This window comes from Scyliorhinus torazame, chromosome 6, assembly GCF_047496885.1.
Source record: "Scyliorhinus torazame isolate Kashiwa2021f chromosome 6, sScyTor2.1, whole genome shotgun sequence".
Classification (NCBI taxonomy): Eukaryota; Metazoa; Chordata; class Chondrichthyes; order Carcharhiniformes; family Scyliorhinidae; genus Scyliorhinus; species Scyliorhinus torazame.
The window spans coordinates 282,059,242-282,074,689 of NC_092712.1; the positions used below are offsets into that span (position 1 = coordinate 282,059,242).

At 48.3% G+C, this 15,448-nt stretch overlaps 1 protein-coding gene across 7 annotated transcripts in view; it reads left to right on the plus strand.

Annotated features, from left to right (window-relative positions):
- Positions 1–15,448, plus strand: part of LOC140425469 (uncharacterized protein C7orf57-like) — a 279,645-nt gene that overhangs the window by 78,637 nt on the left and 185,560 nt on the right. For 6 of the 7 annotated variants that reach the window (XM_072509769.1, XM_072509770.1, XM_072509768.1 and 3 more), the window contains one exon: positions 10,275–10,469. The exons of the other annotated variant lie outside the window; for it this stretch is intronic. In XM_072509769.1, coding sequence (XP_072365870.1) covers positions 10,275–10,469 — 195 coding nt within the window. The remainder of the gene's footprint in view (positions 1–10,274; positions 10,470–15,448) is intronic. 7 annotated transcript variants of the gene reach the window in all.

A 15,448-nucleotide genomic window follows, 5' to 3' on the forward strand; every position in this document is an offset into this window, starting at 1 on the left:
CGAACACTCACTAAGTCCACTTTCCTGCCTTATCTCGGTGACGCTTAATTCCCCTACTGATTCAAACCTTATTGATCTCAGCCTTGAAAATGTTCAAGACTCGCACTCCACAGCTTCCTGGGGTAAAGAATTCCAAAGATTCAGCACTCTTTGAGAGAAGAAATGCTTCCTAAAATCTGTCTTAAATGGGCACCACCTTATTCTCCGACTATGCCCTCTGGTCCTACACTCTCCCATAAGTAGAAAGATCCTCCCAACATTTACCCTTTCTAACTCCCGAAGAATCTTAGATGTTTCAATCATATCATCTCTCATTCTTCTGAACTCCAAGGAGTACATACCCAACCTGCTTAATTTTGCCTCAAATGGCAGTCTCTACATACCTGGGATCACCCGAGTAACCCTCTGTACTGGCTACAGTGATAATATATCTTTTCTCAAATAAGGGGACCAAAACTGTTTGCAGTATTCCAAATGTGGTCTCACTAATACCCTGTACAGTTTCAGCAACACTTTTATACTTTTATGCTCCAGTCCCCTTGAAAGAAAAGCCAGCATTCCATTTACCTTCCCTATTACCTTCTGCACCTGTCTGCTAGCTTTCTGGGTTTCATGAGTAAGAGCCCCCAAGTCCCTTTGTGCTACAGCTTTCTGCAGTCTCTCTCAATTTAAATAATCACCCTCTCATTGTTTCTTCGAAAATGAACAATCGCACATTTTCCATATTTAATTCCATTTGCCAATTTTTTGGCCATGCAGGTAACATGTCGATATCTCTCTGTAAACTATTTATATCTTATTTACAACATGCTTTCCCCCCACCTTTGTATTATCCGTAAATTTGGCCACAGTACACTCTGTTCCTTCCTCCAAATTATTAATATATATTGTTGAGAGCTGCGGTCCCAGCACTGATCCCTTTGGCACTCCAACCTGAGAAAGATCCCCTTATCACAACTTGCTGCTTCCTGTTAGTTAGCCAATCCTCTATTCATGCCTGAATATTACTTCCAACACATGACACGCTGGGCGGGATTCTCCGCTTGCCGACGGCAAAATCGCGAAAAGCGATTGGGCGGAGAATAGCCTCCGACGCCAAAATCGGGGTAGGTACTGGTTTGATGCCAAAGCGGGATGCTCCGGCACCTCAAAAATGGCGTAAATGCATCGTTCGGCGTGCGGCGTTAAAGTACTGTCGGCATATTATTGGCAGGCCTAACATCATATTCTCGTGGGCCTCCGAGATTCACCACCTCCAATTGATTGAGTTACCGATAGCGTGGTTCACTTGTGGTCTCAAAAATCGTGAACCTGGCATCGTGGCTGCTGAGTGAGAGAGCGAGGAGGCAGGAAATGGAGTGGAGTGACTGTGGGCTGCTGGCCCGGACACCGGCCACGCTGGCCATGCTGGCTGCGGTGTGGGTGGGGGGGCTGCCAGGTCCGGAGGAGGAGGGAACAGGCCGAGCATCCAGGGTGCCCTGCCACAGGACTGGGGCGGTGCCCAGGCACCGACTGCCATTATGGCGACCATCTTGCTGCGCACCCACTGACCACCCACCCCGGCCCCTGGTTCTATACAGTGACTCCGGCCGTATGGGTGCATCTCTCCGCCCAACCGGCGCCACCCACCAGGGGACTACCCAGGGCAACATCCATGGCAGCCCCCAGTGAGGACAGTGCCAGCCAACGATACCCCTGGCATCAGGGACGGGAGCGAGGACCAGGGGCCCCCACGGTGCCAGACACTGACGGACCAGGGGTGAGGGGGTGGAGGAGAGACATGCGGGGGCGGAACCTGCAGTGCCAACCGGGCGACCGTGTAGCCCATGGAACCTGGTTGGGCAAGGTTGCACCATGCACCATGTTAACATGTTGGCCTTTTACTCCATGCAGACAATGGCATTTGCTGTTCAACCAGTAATGGTGGCTGCCCTCGTGACGGTCGCAGCTCTGCGACATGTCCTGCGACCCTGTGAGTGGGAGCCGCTCAAATTGAAGGAGAAGCTGCAGCAGCGGAGCGGGCAGCAGCAGGGCGGCCAGCAGTGGAATGGACTGCAGAGGAACGAGCTGCAGAGGGGCAGGTGGCAGACGCACAGGCTGGAGGGCCGGCCGCCCAACAGGCCGAGGAGGAGGAGGTACCATGGAGGTGCCGCATGAGGTCTCGTGTGTACTAGCGCTGCCTCTCATTCGAGGACCTGCCGGACCAGACATGCCGTCGGAGACTCTGGATGAGCAGAGAGTCAGTGCGACACATCTGCCATATGATGACATACCTGGCACCGTGGTGTTATGGGGGAGGACACCCGCTCCCGGTGACCGTCAAGGTGACAGTCGCCCTGAACTTCTACGTCCTTCCAGTCGCTGAGTGTGGACCTGTCCGGGATCTCACAGACCTCGGCGCACAGGTGTATTCACGCCGTCACGGAAGCCCATTATGCCCAGGCGGAGCAATACATCCATTTCCATGTGGACCGAGCCCACTAGGATGCCCGGGCAGCAGGGTCCGCCGCCATCGCCGGGATGCCCCGGGTCCAGAGGGTGATCGACAGGATGCATTTTGCCCTACGAGCGCCAGTGGATAACAGGCTGCTATACACAAACCAAAAGATACACCTTTCATCGTACACCTCTGTGCCCAATATCCGGGCAGTTTGCACGATTCCTTCATCCTGGCACACTCGGTGGTCCCTGACATGTTTGAGGGGTTAGCTCCTGGGTGACAGGGGTTACCCACTGCGGCCGTGACTGATGACACCTATCACCACAGGCCGACACGGAGACCTGCTACAACAACGCCCATACAGAGACCAGGAGTGTGATCGAGCGGGGAATGCTGGCCAGGGGCACGGACACCACATCCCAAACCCACATCCCCTCACTTCCCACACTGCCAGACTGCTCCTTTGTATACCTGCGATGCTACGAGGTGGGGATCCTGGGTTGGCAGTAACAACGAGTCTGGTCCATGGGATGGAGGATGATGACAACCCGCTCTGCGATGAGCTTTGGTGCTCCACAGTGTATGACAACGTCTGACTCATGCCCACGGTAGCACCTTCCACCTGGGTGATTCCCTGCATGCAAGCTGGCCAATCCACACGGTCCCGTCAAATCCCTGGGGTTGGGGTGCTGTGGACGGTCGGGGTACGGGGTGGAAGAAGGGTGGGTGGGGAGCATGCTCCTCCCACAGGGCCTGCACCTACTGTGACTCCTGCCCGGCGGCAAGGGCCCTGTTGGCGCGCATCTCCTGGGACGACCCGGCTTGGATGGGCCATGGCGATCCTCGGATGTCCTGGGTGGCATCGTGCCGCCCTGTTCTGCCTGCTGCCCACCAGTTGCACCAGGGACAGGAGGTGGGGGGAGTCCGAGGTGCCGCGGTGTTCCGGCACCTCCCCTGCGGGAGTCACCGGCACGGGCCCCATCACCTCCTCCTCCCTCCGGGTGCCCGAAGGCCCCCGGGCTACTCCATTGGCTGGGGGTGCGAGCGGGCCATCCCCCGAGGCTCCCCCGCCACCTGGTGCTGCGTCCTGGAGGCCCGCTCTGGTCTCGACCAGAGTCTGCATGCTTGTGGTCATGGAGCACAGGGAGTGGACCACCTCCGTCTGGGAATGCACCACATCACGTTGCGACTGTGCCATCAACCAGTGACTGGGCCACCTCCCTCTGGGACTGGGCTACCTCCCTCTGTGTCTGCACAACACTGGCCAGCGCCTGGGCAATGCTGCTGATGTTTTCAGCCGTGGCCTGCTGTGACTGGGCCATGCTGAGGAGCACCGCTGCAATGTCCAGATGGCTCTGGCACATGGCTGCCTGTGAAAGGGCAGCCCTGTCCTTGACCTCAGCCACCGCATGCACAGAATGCCCCAGGCCTTGGGCACGCTGATCCATAGCTGAAACTGTCCTTGCAGGTGTTGGATGCCCGCCATCATCCCCGCTTGTAGTCCCTGGCACTCTGACTGCATTTGCACTGTGGATGGGACTGGATGTTCCAGAAGCCCGGGACCCGTCTGGACAGCAGCTGGTTCCTGGGGCCGGACTTCCCTCCGACCGTCCGGCCCCTCGGCTGCTCCTACTGCCACCTGCTGTACCAGATTCGATGTGTGATTAATTCTTTGAGGAGGTGACCAAGCATGTGGATGAAGGTAAAGCAGTGGATGTAGTGTACATGGATTTTAGTAAGGCATTTGATAAAGTTCCCCATGGTAGGCTTATGCAGAAAGTAAGGAGGCATGGGATAGTGGGAAATTTGGCCAGTTGGATAACGAACTGGCTAACCGATAGAAGTCAGAGAGTGGTGGTGGATGGCAAATATTCAGCCTGGATCCCAGTTACCAGTGGCGTACCGCAGGGATCAGTTCTGGGTCCTCTGCTGTTTGTGATTTTCATTAATGACTTGGATGAGGGAGTTGAAGGGTGGGTCAGTAAATTTGCAGACGATACGAAGATTGGTGGAGTTGTGGATAGTAAGGAGGGCTGTTGTCGGCTGCAAAGAGACATAGATAGGATGCAGAGCTGGGCTGAGAAGTGGCAGATGGAGTTTAACCCTGAAAAGTGTGAGGTTGTCCATTTTGGAAGGACAAATATGAATGCGGAATACAGGGTTAACGGTAGAGTTCTTGGCAATGTGGAGGAGCAGAGAGATCTTGGGGTCTATGTTCATACATCTTTGAAAGTTACCACTCAAGTGGATAGAGCTGTGAAGAAGGCCTATGGTGTGCTCGCGTTCATTAACAGAGGGATTGAATTTAAGAGCCGTGAGGTGATGATGCAGCTGTACAAAACTTTGGTAAGGCCACATTTGGAATACTGTGTACAGTTCTGGTCGCCTCATTTTAGGAAGGATGTGGAAGCTCTGGAAAAGGTGCAAAGAAGATTTACCAGGATGTTGCCTGGAATGGAGAGTAGGTCTTACGAGGAAAGGTTGAGGGTGCTAGGCCTTTTCTCATTAGAGCGGAGAAGGATGAGGGGCGACTTGATAGAGGTTTATAAGATGATCAGGGGAATAGATAGAGTAGACAGTCAGAGACTTTTTCCCCGGGTGGAACACACCATTACAAGGGGACATAAATTTAAGGTGAAAGGTGGAAGATATAGGAGGGATATCAGAGGTAGGTTCTTTACCCAGAGAGTAGTGGGGGCATGGAATGCACTGCCTGTGGAAGTAGTTGAGTCGGAAACATTAGGGACCTTCAAGCAGCTATTGGATAGGTACATGGATGACGGTAAAATGATATAGTGTAGATTTATTTGTTCTTAAGGGCAGCACGGTAGCATTGTGGATAGCACAATTGCTTCACAGCTCCAGGGTCCCAGGTTCAATTCCGGCTTGGGTCACTGTCTGTGCGGAGTCTGCACGTCCTCCCCGTGTCTGCGTGGGTTTCCTCCGGGTGCTCCTGTTTCCTCCCACAGTCCAAAGATGTGCGGGTTAGGTGAATTGGCCAATGATAAATTGCCCTTAATGTCCAAATTGCCCTTGGTGTTGGGTGGAGGTGCTGAGTTTGGGTATGGTGCTCTTTCCAAGAGCCGGTGCAGACTCAAAGGGCCGAATGGCCTCCTTCTGCACTGTAAATTCAATGATAATCTATGATTAATCTAGGACAAAGGTTCGGCACAACATCGTGGGCCGAAGGGCCTGTTCTGTGCTGTATTTTCTATGTTCTATGTTCTATGTGTGGTGTGCACCAGGTAGTGTCCCAGGAGCCTCTTCACTAATGTGCCCAACCCAGGTGATAATCTCTGGGATGGTGGAGGGTGTTGGGAAATCAGTGTCATTCCCTGACCCGAGCTTCGGCGTGACCTTAGGCTCGGGCAGAGGGATGGTGTTGGGCTGCTGTCCCCGTCAGTGCTCGGCTGTCTGGGGGCACCTGCTCTGGTACTGGCTGTGGGCGGGGTATTGCGGATGGAACTGCCCCATCTACGGCAGGTCCTGCAAGACACAAGACAGCTTGTGTGATTAGACACCGGGCCAGGGGAAGTTATGGGGGGGAGGAGAGGGGGGGTTGATGGGGTGGGTGGCGGGGGAGGGGGTGAGGGGGTGTGGGGGTGGGTTGAGGGGGGTGGTTGGTGGGGCGAGGGCATGAGGAGGCTGGGGGGCGTGAGACGGGGGGTGAGGCGGGGTGTGAGGTGGGGGGCGTGCACAGAATGGCCGGGGTATAGGGTCATCCATCTCTCTTCCACGGCATCCGGGAGGGTGTCCAGCTCAGCGTCCCTGAACCGTGGCGTTGCTCTCCTTCCAGCCATCTTGTTGACTGGCATGGTGTGTGTGGGGAAAGGTCCATTTAAGTGCGGCTTCGGCGTGTGAGCCTCATGAGTGCTAATCACAGACCCGGTGAATCTGGCACCATTTTCCATGGAATTGATTGTGTTCCATGTGGCGACGGTGCTAGCCCATTTAAAGTAGCTGAATCGGTGCAGGTGTTGCGCTGATTTTTCTGTCATAAAACACCACACTTCCTCCGCTGGTGTAAACACTTAGCCTCAGAAACGGAGATTCTCCAGACCCCCAGCCATTTATTTCCAGGCAGTGTGTCGTTTGCTGGCGACAGAATTCTTTCTTCGTGCTGCTTGTCAATGGGATTTCCCATTGAAGCCACCCCACGCTGTCGGGAAACCGCCGGGTATGGGTATGCTGCCGGCGGGAAAAGAGAATTCCAACAGACAGAGAATACCGGCCTTTGACTTTCCAAATAACTGCTATTCTCTCCTTAATAATCAATTCTAATATTTTTCCAATAACTAAAGTTAGACTGACTGGCCTATAGTTTTCTGCATTTTGCCTCCTTCCCTTTTTGAACAAGGGTACCACATTAGCAATTTTACAAGCCTTTGGCACTGTTCCAGAATCCAAGGGTTTTTTGAAAATGACGACCAGTACATCCACAATCGCTGTAGCTACTTCCTTTAAGATTCCATGTGCAAACCATCAGGCCCAGGGCACATGTCAGCCTTTAATGCCATTAGTTTGTTTAAAACTAATTTTTTGGTGATAGTGACTGTAATTAATTCCTCGCTGGTATTTTCTTTACTATTTCTGGGATATCTGTAGTATCCTCTACAGTAAAGACCTCTGCCATTTCTTTGTTCCCCATAATTACTTCCCTGGGTTTATTCTCTAAGGGGCAAATGCTTTCTTATACATCTCTCGTCCTTCTAATCTACTTAAAAAAGCTCTTATTACCTGTTTTTATGTTTGTCACTAACTTGCCCTTACAGTTTATTTTCCCCTTCCTGATTATGTTTTTAACCTACCGTTGCTACATTCTGAATCTATCACACTCTTCCAGCCTACCATTAACCTTTGCCATCTTATATATTTCAGCTTTCAACTTAATACCCTCCTTAACTTCCTTGGTTATCCATTCCCTTAGAGTCTTTCCTCCTCATTGAGATATATTTTTGCTGGGAGCCATGGGCTGGGATTCATCGATATCGTGGCCCAGTGTTGACGCAGCGTCAAAACCGGCGCGAGCGACACCAGCACCAACGGGCCTCCAGGCCCAGTAATTCTCCTCTTCTTCGGGGGCTAGAACAGCGCCGGTGTGTTGTGCTCTGCTCCGGCGCCAAAAGCCGGCCCGACACGGCCGACGTGGGTCCGCGCATGCGTGCCAGTTCCGAGCATGCTCGCCACGGCCGTCTCCATGCCGGCGCATGTGCGTGGTTGCCATCTCCACGCCGGCCCCCTGCGCAACATGGCGGAGACCTATAGGGGCCCGTCGTGGAGGAACACAGGCCCCCCCCGCGGGAATGAACGCGCCTGCCGATCGGTAGCCCCCGATCGCGGGCCTGGCCACCATGGAGGCCCCCCCGTACGGCCCCCGCAGCTGGAACACCGAGGTCCCGCTGGGTGGGACCATATGTTTACCACGCTGGCGGGACTCGGGGGGGCACATGGCCCATCAAGCGTGGAGAATCGCCGCGGGTGCCGCTTTCAACGGCCCCCGACCGGCGCTGCGGCGACCGCGCAAGCAGGATTGGCACCGATTCTCCGGTTGCCGGAGATTCAACGGTCCGGCGTTGGAGTGGCATGGCGGGATTCTCATGCCCCCCTGGCGATTCTCCGACCCGGGCCATTCGGAGAATTCTGGCCATGAATTATCTCCCTAGATATCTGCCACAGTGATTAGCACAATTGCTTCACAGCTCCAGGGTCCCAGGTTCGATTCCCGGCTTTGGTCACTGTCTGTGCGGAGTCTGCACGTTCTTCCCATGTCTGCGTGGGTTTCCTCTGGGTGTTCCGGTTTCCTCCCACAGTCCAAAGACGTGGAGGTTAGGTGGATTGGCCATGATAAATTGCCCTTAGTGACCAAAAAGGTTAGATGGGGTTATTGGGTTGTGGGGATTGGGTGGAAGTGTGCGCTTAGATGGGTTGGTCTTTCCGGTGCGGACTCGATCGGCCAAATGGCCTCCTTCTGCACTGTAAATTCTATGTCTATGTCTATCCTTTGAGCCTAGATCACCCCTTTGAATTGTACTTACTTCCTCTTATTAGCAGAGCTACTCCACTGTCTTTTCCTTCCCACCTGTCCTTCCTAAAAGTCAAATAACCCTGAATATTGATTTTCTAACTTTGTTCTCCTTGCTGCCATGTCTCAGTAACAGCTATCAGATCATACCTTTTTAACTCTCTTTGGATTTTGTTTATTGTCATTTGTACCGAGGTACAGTGAAAAGAGCAGCTCAACAGATCATTAAGTACATGAAAAGAAAAGGAAATAAAAGAAAATACATAATAGGGCAACACAAGTTACACAATGTAACTACATAAACACCGGCATTCGGTGAAGCATACAGGGGTATAGTGTTAATGAGGTAGTCCATAAGAGGGTCGTTTAGGAGTCTGGTAACAGCGGGGAAGAAGCTGTTTTTGAGTCTGTTCGTGTGTGTTTGTGCGTATTTGTGCTGTTAGTTCATTTGTCTTGTTTTTATGCTATTTGCATTATGAAACAGAACTCTTAATTTTGTTTTTCGACCACCTTTCCTTAAACTAGGCCCATCTCTAGAAGCATAGAGGTACTATTTGTTTTTTTGCCTTTTATTGCTCGGTTTTTCTCTTTTGCTTTCACTTTTTCTGCTCGTTGTTTAGGAGCAGGAGTAAGCCATACAGACCCTTGGCCTAGTTTGTCATTCAATAAGATTGTGGCTGATCTGATTATGGCCTTAACGTCACATTCTGCCTAATCCCCCAAAAACCTTTGACTCCCCTGTTAGTCAAGAATCTATCTATCTGTGGTAAAAAATATATATTCAATGGCCCTACCCCTACCACTCTCTGGGGAAGAGTTCCAACGATTCACGGCCCTCTGAGAGAAAACGTCTTCTCATCTCTGTTTTAAAACTAACTGTGTTCTAGACTCTCCCACAAGTGAAAACATCCTTTCAGCATCCACCATGTCAAGTTCCTAACTTAGGTTTTGTGCTCAATCAAGGTTTTTAACTCACAGCTTTCTGACTCAGAGACGAGTGTGCGACCAAATGAGCGACAGCTGACACAATATAGTGTCATGTGAGTGTCCCTTTAAGAAAGGTTGAGTCTCTTATCATGTGACTTGCAGCACATTGGGCTGTGGCTGTGAGGTGAGAGGGGGTTTCAGTTTGACTGCTTTGGACTGTTTTCCTCTGTTATTTTAAAAGCTGTTCCAGTAAAAAGCCCATTGGTTGTGGCTAACTGCCTTGGTAACTTTAAAGATATAGTTGCTTTCCGGAAGAAGTTTGAATCAGCTGGTTGGATCTGGATCAGAATTTCAGGAAAAGGACCAATCCCATTCAAATGAGAATACAGTCTGCTGTTTAATTGGATTTTGTTATTGAATTGGAATAGCTAAGGGGGAATTCATTAAGTGTTATATACATAGAATACTGTAGCTATGTGGTGCCTTTATGTTTGTAATTGATAAAAACTTGTAGTGTTTATATATATATATATATATGTGTGTGTGTGTTAACTACGTTCTTAGAATAAACCTTGTTTTGATTAAAGTGCCCAGGAAGTCTGATAAATCACACCTGCAGTGAAGGCTTTTGTGCCCATCCTAGCCAAATTCAACATAAAGGTTGTAGGTCAGGTGAACTTCATAATACACTTTGGAGTTTCTAAGCTCTGGCCCATAACAATAGTAAGATTAATTGTTGCAAAACATCATCAAAACCAGAAGAGTAATTATTAGGATAACACTTCAAAAAATATGATTTTTAAGTTATTTCAAATTTGGGGCCAGTTGGAGAAGATTTCTGACAAGAGTGCGCTACAATGTTATAAAATTATTTGCTTTTTGTAGACTGGTTTTACCACATACCTCAGAAATCAACCAAAACAGACAAGAGTCAAGTACAGCTACCTCCAACTTCCCAGATTCCAGGCTTGAGTAAGCTTGCAGAGCCTCACAAGGAAATCAACTTTGCGAGCCGTAGATTATGGATTAAGGACACAGATTCAGACTATATAAAACTGGCCAAACAAGGAGGCAGGGCAGGTAAGAGGACAAGCATTCAAAGGTAACCACAGTCAATAATTGTACTATATTTTCTTTTTATGACACCAATGTTGGAACTTTATGGTGAGTTTTAAATTTCCTTCACAGAATTTGGTGAAGAGCCTTTGTGTCTTTGGTTTATGGGATCTTATTATTGCATTGGAACAGTTAAAGGGGAATTCATTAACGGTTATCCATAGATTACTGTAGCTGTGATGTATACCATGAATGCATTGGGATTTATAAGTCGTAAACAATATTTTTAAAGGAGTATATACTTAACTTGTCATGCTCAGGTCATAAAAATGTATGAGCTAAATATGAAATTAGGTGGTATAAACTTAAAATGGACACTCTTGTGTAAAACAAAATGGAGTTTAATAGTTGGGTGACCTTTGTCAGTATACATGGATTTGCAAAGACCTTGAGTTAATATCCACATCTGGACAAATCTTGATGAACTAATTAAAGCGCAAATGATTTTCTGGACATTTCTTTGAGAAGTCATCAAACGGCAAACAAATTTTCCTGTGGTTAATGGCTGCACTTCTCCAACTAATTAAAGGACTGGTTACGCAGTAGTTTTCAGACCCTTTGATTCCAAATTTGAAATACAGAAATGGGCATAAAACATTCCAGCTTGTCAAGATGGCATGTGGATGAGTGATACTTGAACACCATTGTCCTTTTCTGAACCCTAGGCTAACTACTTCCCATCCACCCTCTTCGATGGTACCTCATACTCTTTCTGCCAATCTATGCAACTTTACCCACTCCCCCTATCGTACCACATGCCCCCTATGCCCCTCCAACCACCATAGCCCTTTATCACCCCATGCCAACATAGTGCCAATTAATGCAAACCCATCCATGCCCCTCACATACCAACCTTTGCCCTTACACCTACCATGCCAGCTCATCCAGTATACACCATGGGCAAACCCCAGGACCCATACAGAGATTAAATAAAGTTCTTAAATGTCTATTGATAAATTCATCATATAAAAAAAAGATCACTGTTGGGCAGTATTTAAACTAGTGTGGCAGGGCGATGGGATCCCAGGAGCATGATCAGATAGGTCAAATTCAGATCAGGAAAATGTAGGTAGACATTTGCTAGTGATTTAGAAGATGTAGTGATCGGCTTGAAATTACAGGAGAAGCAAGGGTTAAAAAGTGTCGAGCAAGGGAAAAGGGACTGTTTATACTTCAGTGCAAGGAGTATTACAAACAAGGGGCTGGATTCTCCCACCCCGCCCGCCGCAAGAATGCCACAGGCGAGCCGCATAGAATGGAAAAATCCATTGACCTCGGGTGGGATTCTCCGGTCGCCGGGCAAACCCGGCCGAAGAATCCCACCCAAGGTAGATGAATAAAGGGCACAAAGTGGACACATGGCAGCAGGATCTCTTTGCTTTAACAGAAATCTGGCTAAAGGAGGGGAAATATTGGCAGCTCAATATCCCTGGTACAGAGTTTTGAGGCAGGATAGAGTGGGAGATAAAAAAGAAGGTGGAGTAGCACTGATGGTTAAAGAATGAATTCCAGTTGTGAGAAGGGATGTTATACTAAACAGGTCAACAAATGAGGCTTTATGGGTTAAGCATAGAAATAAAGACGGGGCAGTGACACTACTGGCAGTACACTACAGTCCCCCAAATAGCGAAAGAGAGATAGATCAAATATGTAGGCAGATTTCTGCTTGTGAGAACAAGAGGGCCATAATAGTAGGAGACTTCAACAATCCCAATGACAACAGTGATTCAAATAAATAAGGGGAACTGAGGAAGAAAAATGTGCCCAGGAAATTATTTTTAACCAATTAGTGACAAACCCAAGAAGAGGGGCTGCAATTCTAGACCGAGTCTTGGGGAACAAAAAAGGGCAAGTGAGTCATAGAATTCATAGAATTTACAGTGCAGAAGGAGGCCATTCGGCCCATCGGGTCGGCAACGGCTCTTTGAAACAGCACCCTACCCAAGGTCAACACCTCCACCCTATCGCCATAACCCAGTAACCCCACCCAACACTAAGGGCAATTTTGGACACTAAGGGCAATTTATTATGGCCAATCCATCTAACCTGCACATCTTTGGACTGTGGGAGGAAACCGGAGCACCCGGAGGAAACCCACGCACACACGGGGAGGATGTGCAGACTCCGCACAGACAGTGACCCAAGCCGGAATCGAACCTGGGACCCTGGAGCTGTGAAGCAATTGTGCTATCCACAATGCGACCGTGCTGATAGTGGGAGACCGTATCGGAGATAATGATCACAATTTAGTTATATTCAGTATTACTATAGAAAAGGACAGAGATAAAGCAGTGGTAAAAATTTCGAAATGGGGGAAGACAAATTTTGCTGAAATTAGAAGGAACTTGGCTGAGATGAACTGGGCAGCACTGCTAGAGGATAAATCAGTGGAAAACCAGTGGGAAACATTAAAAAGTGAGATCCTTAATGTTCAAAGTAGACATGTCCCCTCCAAAAATAAGAGTAGAACTGCCAAGTCTAGACCCCCCTGGTTGTCTTCGAGGAATACAGGGGACGAACCGAAGAAAATGCAAAGATGTTTTATCAATATATTAATGGTAAAGGATTAGTTATGGAAAAAGTGGGACCTATCAAAGGTGAAGAAAGGAACCTGTGTGTAGATGCAGAGGCTGTGGGAAGGGTTTTAAATTAATATTTTGTCTCCGTGATTACAAAGGGAATGGATGATGCAGATATAGTAGTCCAGGAGGAACACTGTGAGATACTGGATGGGGTAATCATAGGAAGTACTCAAAGGGTTGAAATCCTTGAAAGTTGATCAGTCGTCAGGGCCAGATGGATTGTTTTCAAGACTACTGAAGGAGGTCAAGGAGGTCAGGGAGGAGTCAGCAGATGCTCTGAAGGTGATTTTCCAATCCTCACTAGATAAAGGGGAAGTTCGAGAAGACTGGAGAAATGCAAACATGGTTCCATTGTTTAAAAGGGGTGGCAAGGCGGCACAGTGGTTAGCACTGCTTCCTCACAGCTCCATGGACCCAGGTTCAATTACGGCCTCTGTGTGGTGTTTGCACTTTCTCCCCGTGTCTGCGTGGGTTTCCTCTGGGTCCTCCCACAATCCAAAGAAGTGCAGATTAGGTGGATTGGCCATGCTAAATTGCTCCCTAGTGTCCAAAAGTTTAGGTGGGGGTTACAGGGTTACGGGGAAAGGGTGGAGACGTGGCTTGGATGGGATACTCTTTCTAAGGGCTGGTGAAGACTGGCCTCCTTCTGCACTGTAAATTCTATGATTCTATGATAAAGGAAATGCCAAACAATTATAGGCCAGTTGGTCTTATGTCGGTGGTTGCCAAATTAGTAGAATCAATCCTGAGAGATAGGATTAACTGTAATATAGAAAGGCATTGACTAGTCAGGGATAGTCAGCATGGATTTGTTAATGGAAGGTCATAGAGTCATAGAGGTTTACAGGATGGAAACAGGCCATTCGGGCCAACTTGTCCATGCCACCTAGTTTTTTTTTAACCACTAAGCTAGTCCCAATTGCCCGCATTTGGCCCATATCCCTCTATACCCATCTTACCAGTATAACTGGTTGAAATTCTTTTTAAAAGGCAAAATTGCACCAGCCTCTATTACTAGCTCTGGCAGTCTCTGTGAAAAAAATTGGCCCTCTGGACCCTTTTGTATCTCTCCCCTCTCACCTTCAACTTGTGCCCTCTAGTTTTAGACTCCCCTCTCTTTGGGAAAAGACATCGACTATCTACCTTATCTATGCCACTCATTATTTTATAGACCTCTATAAGATCACCCCTAAGCCTCCTTCGCTCCTGGGAAAAAAGTCCCAGTCTATCCAGCCTCTCCTTATAATTCAAACCGTCAAGTACCGGTAACATCCCAGTAAATCTTTTCTGCACTCTTTCTAGTTTAATAATATTCTTTGTATAATAGGGTGACCAGAACTGTACACAATATTCCAAGTCTGGCCTTACTAATGTCTTGTACAACTTCAACAAGATGTCCCAACTCCTGTATTCAGTGTTCTGACCAATGAAACCAAGCATGCCGAATGCCTTCTTCACCACCCTCTCCACCTGTGATTCCACTTTCAAGGCGCTATGAACCTATACTCCTCGATCTCTTTGTTCTATAACTTTCCTCAAACCCTACAATTAACTGAATAGGTCCTGCCCCGATTCAATCTACCAAAATGCATCATCCCACATTTATCTAAATTAAACTCCATCTGCCATTCATTGGCCCACTGGCCCAATTGATCAAGACCTTGTTGAAATCCTAGTTAACCTTCTTCACTGTCCACTATGCCACCACTCTTGGTGTCATCTGTGTTATGGGCGAGGGGTTTTCAGAACCCCAAAATGTATCATGGAGTTCAACCAACCTCTCCCTTTAATGGATTTGTTGCTTTTCCGAGCACACGGCTTTTTCCCCAGGCGTGGGATTACAATTATGGACACGTGGGTTTTTAAACACAAAACACTGTTTATTCCATGAACTCAACTTAACATCTTAAATAAACATTGGATCTCTTAACACCACTTACTTCAAAGATAACTCAGAAAATATTGCAACAGTAAATAATTCCTTAAAATGTTCCTTTAAACTTCCAAGAGACTGAACACCTTTAAACAGTATCACATCAGGTTAAAGGATATATATATATTTTCTGTAGAATGGCAGAGACTGTCGCAAACTGGCTTTCTACTTTTAAACTACTCTCAGCAAAACCAGCCAGCCAGGCACTTTTTAGCTGTTCTCAGCAAAACCAAACTGTAAAACTTGCAGCTCTCTGGAAACACACAGACACTGCTTTTAAACTGAAACTAAAAACCTGCAAAATGGCTGACCTGAGATGAGCTCCACCCACTCTATGACATCACTGTTTTCTTAAAGGTACATTGCTTAAACATCCAGTTCTTAAAGGCACTCTCGCATGACATCTGCAAACTTACTATGTCTCCTAA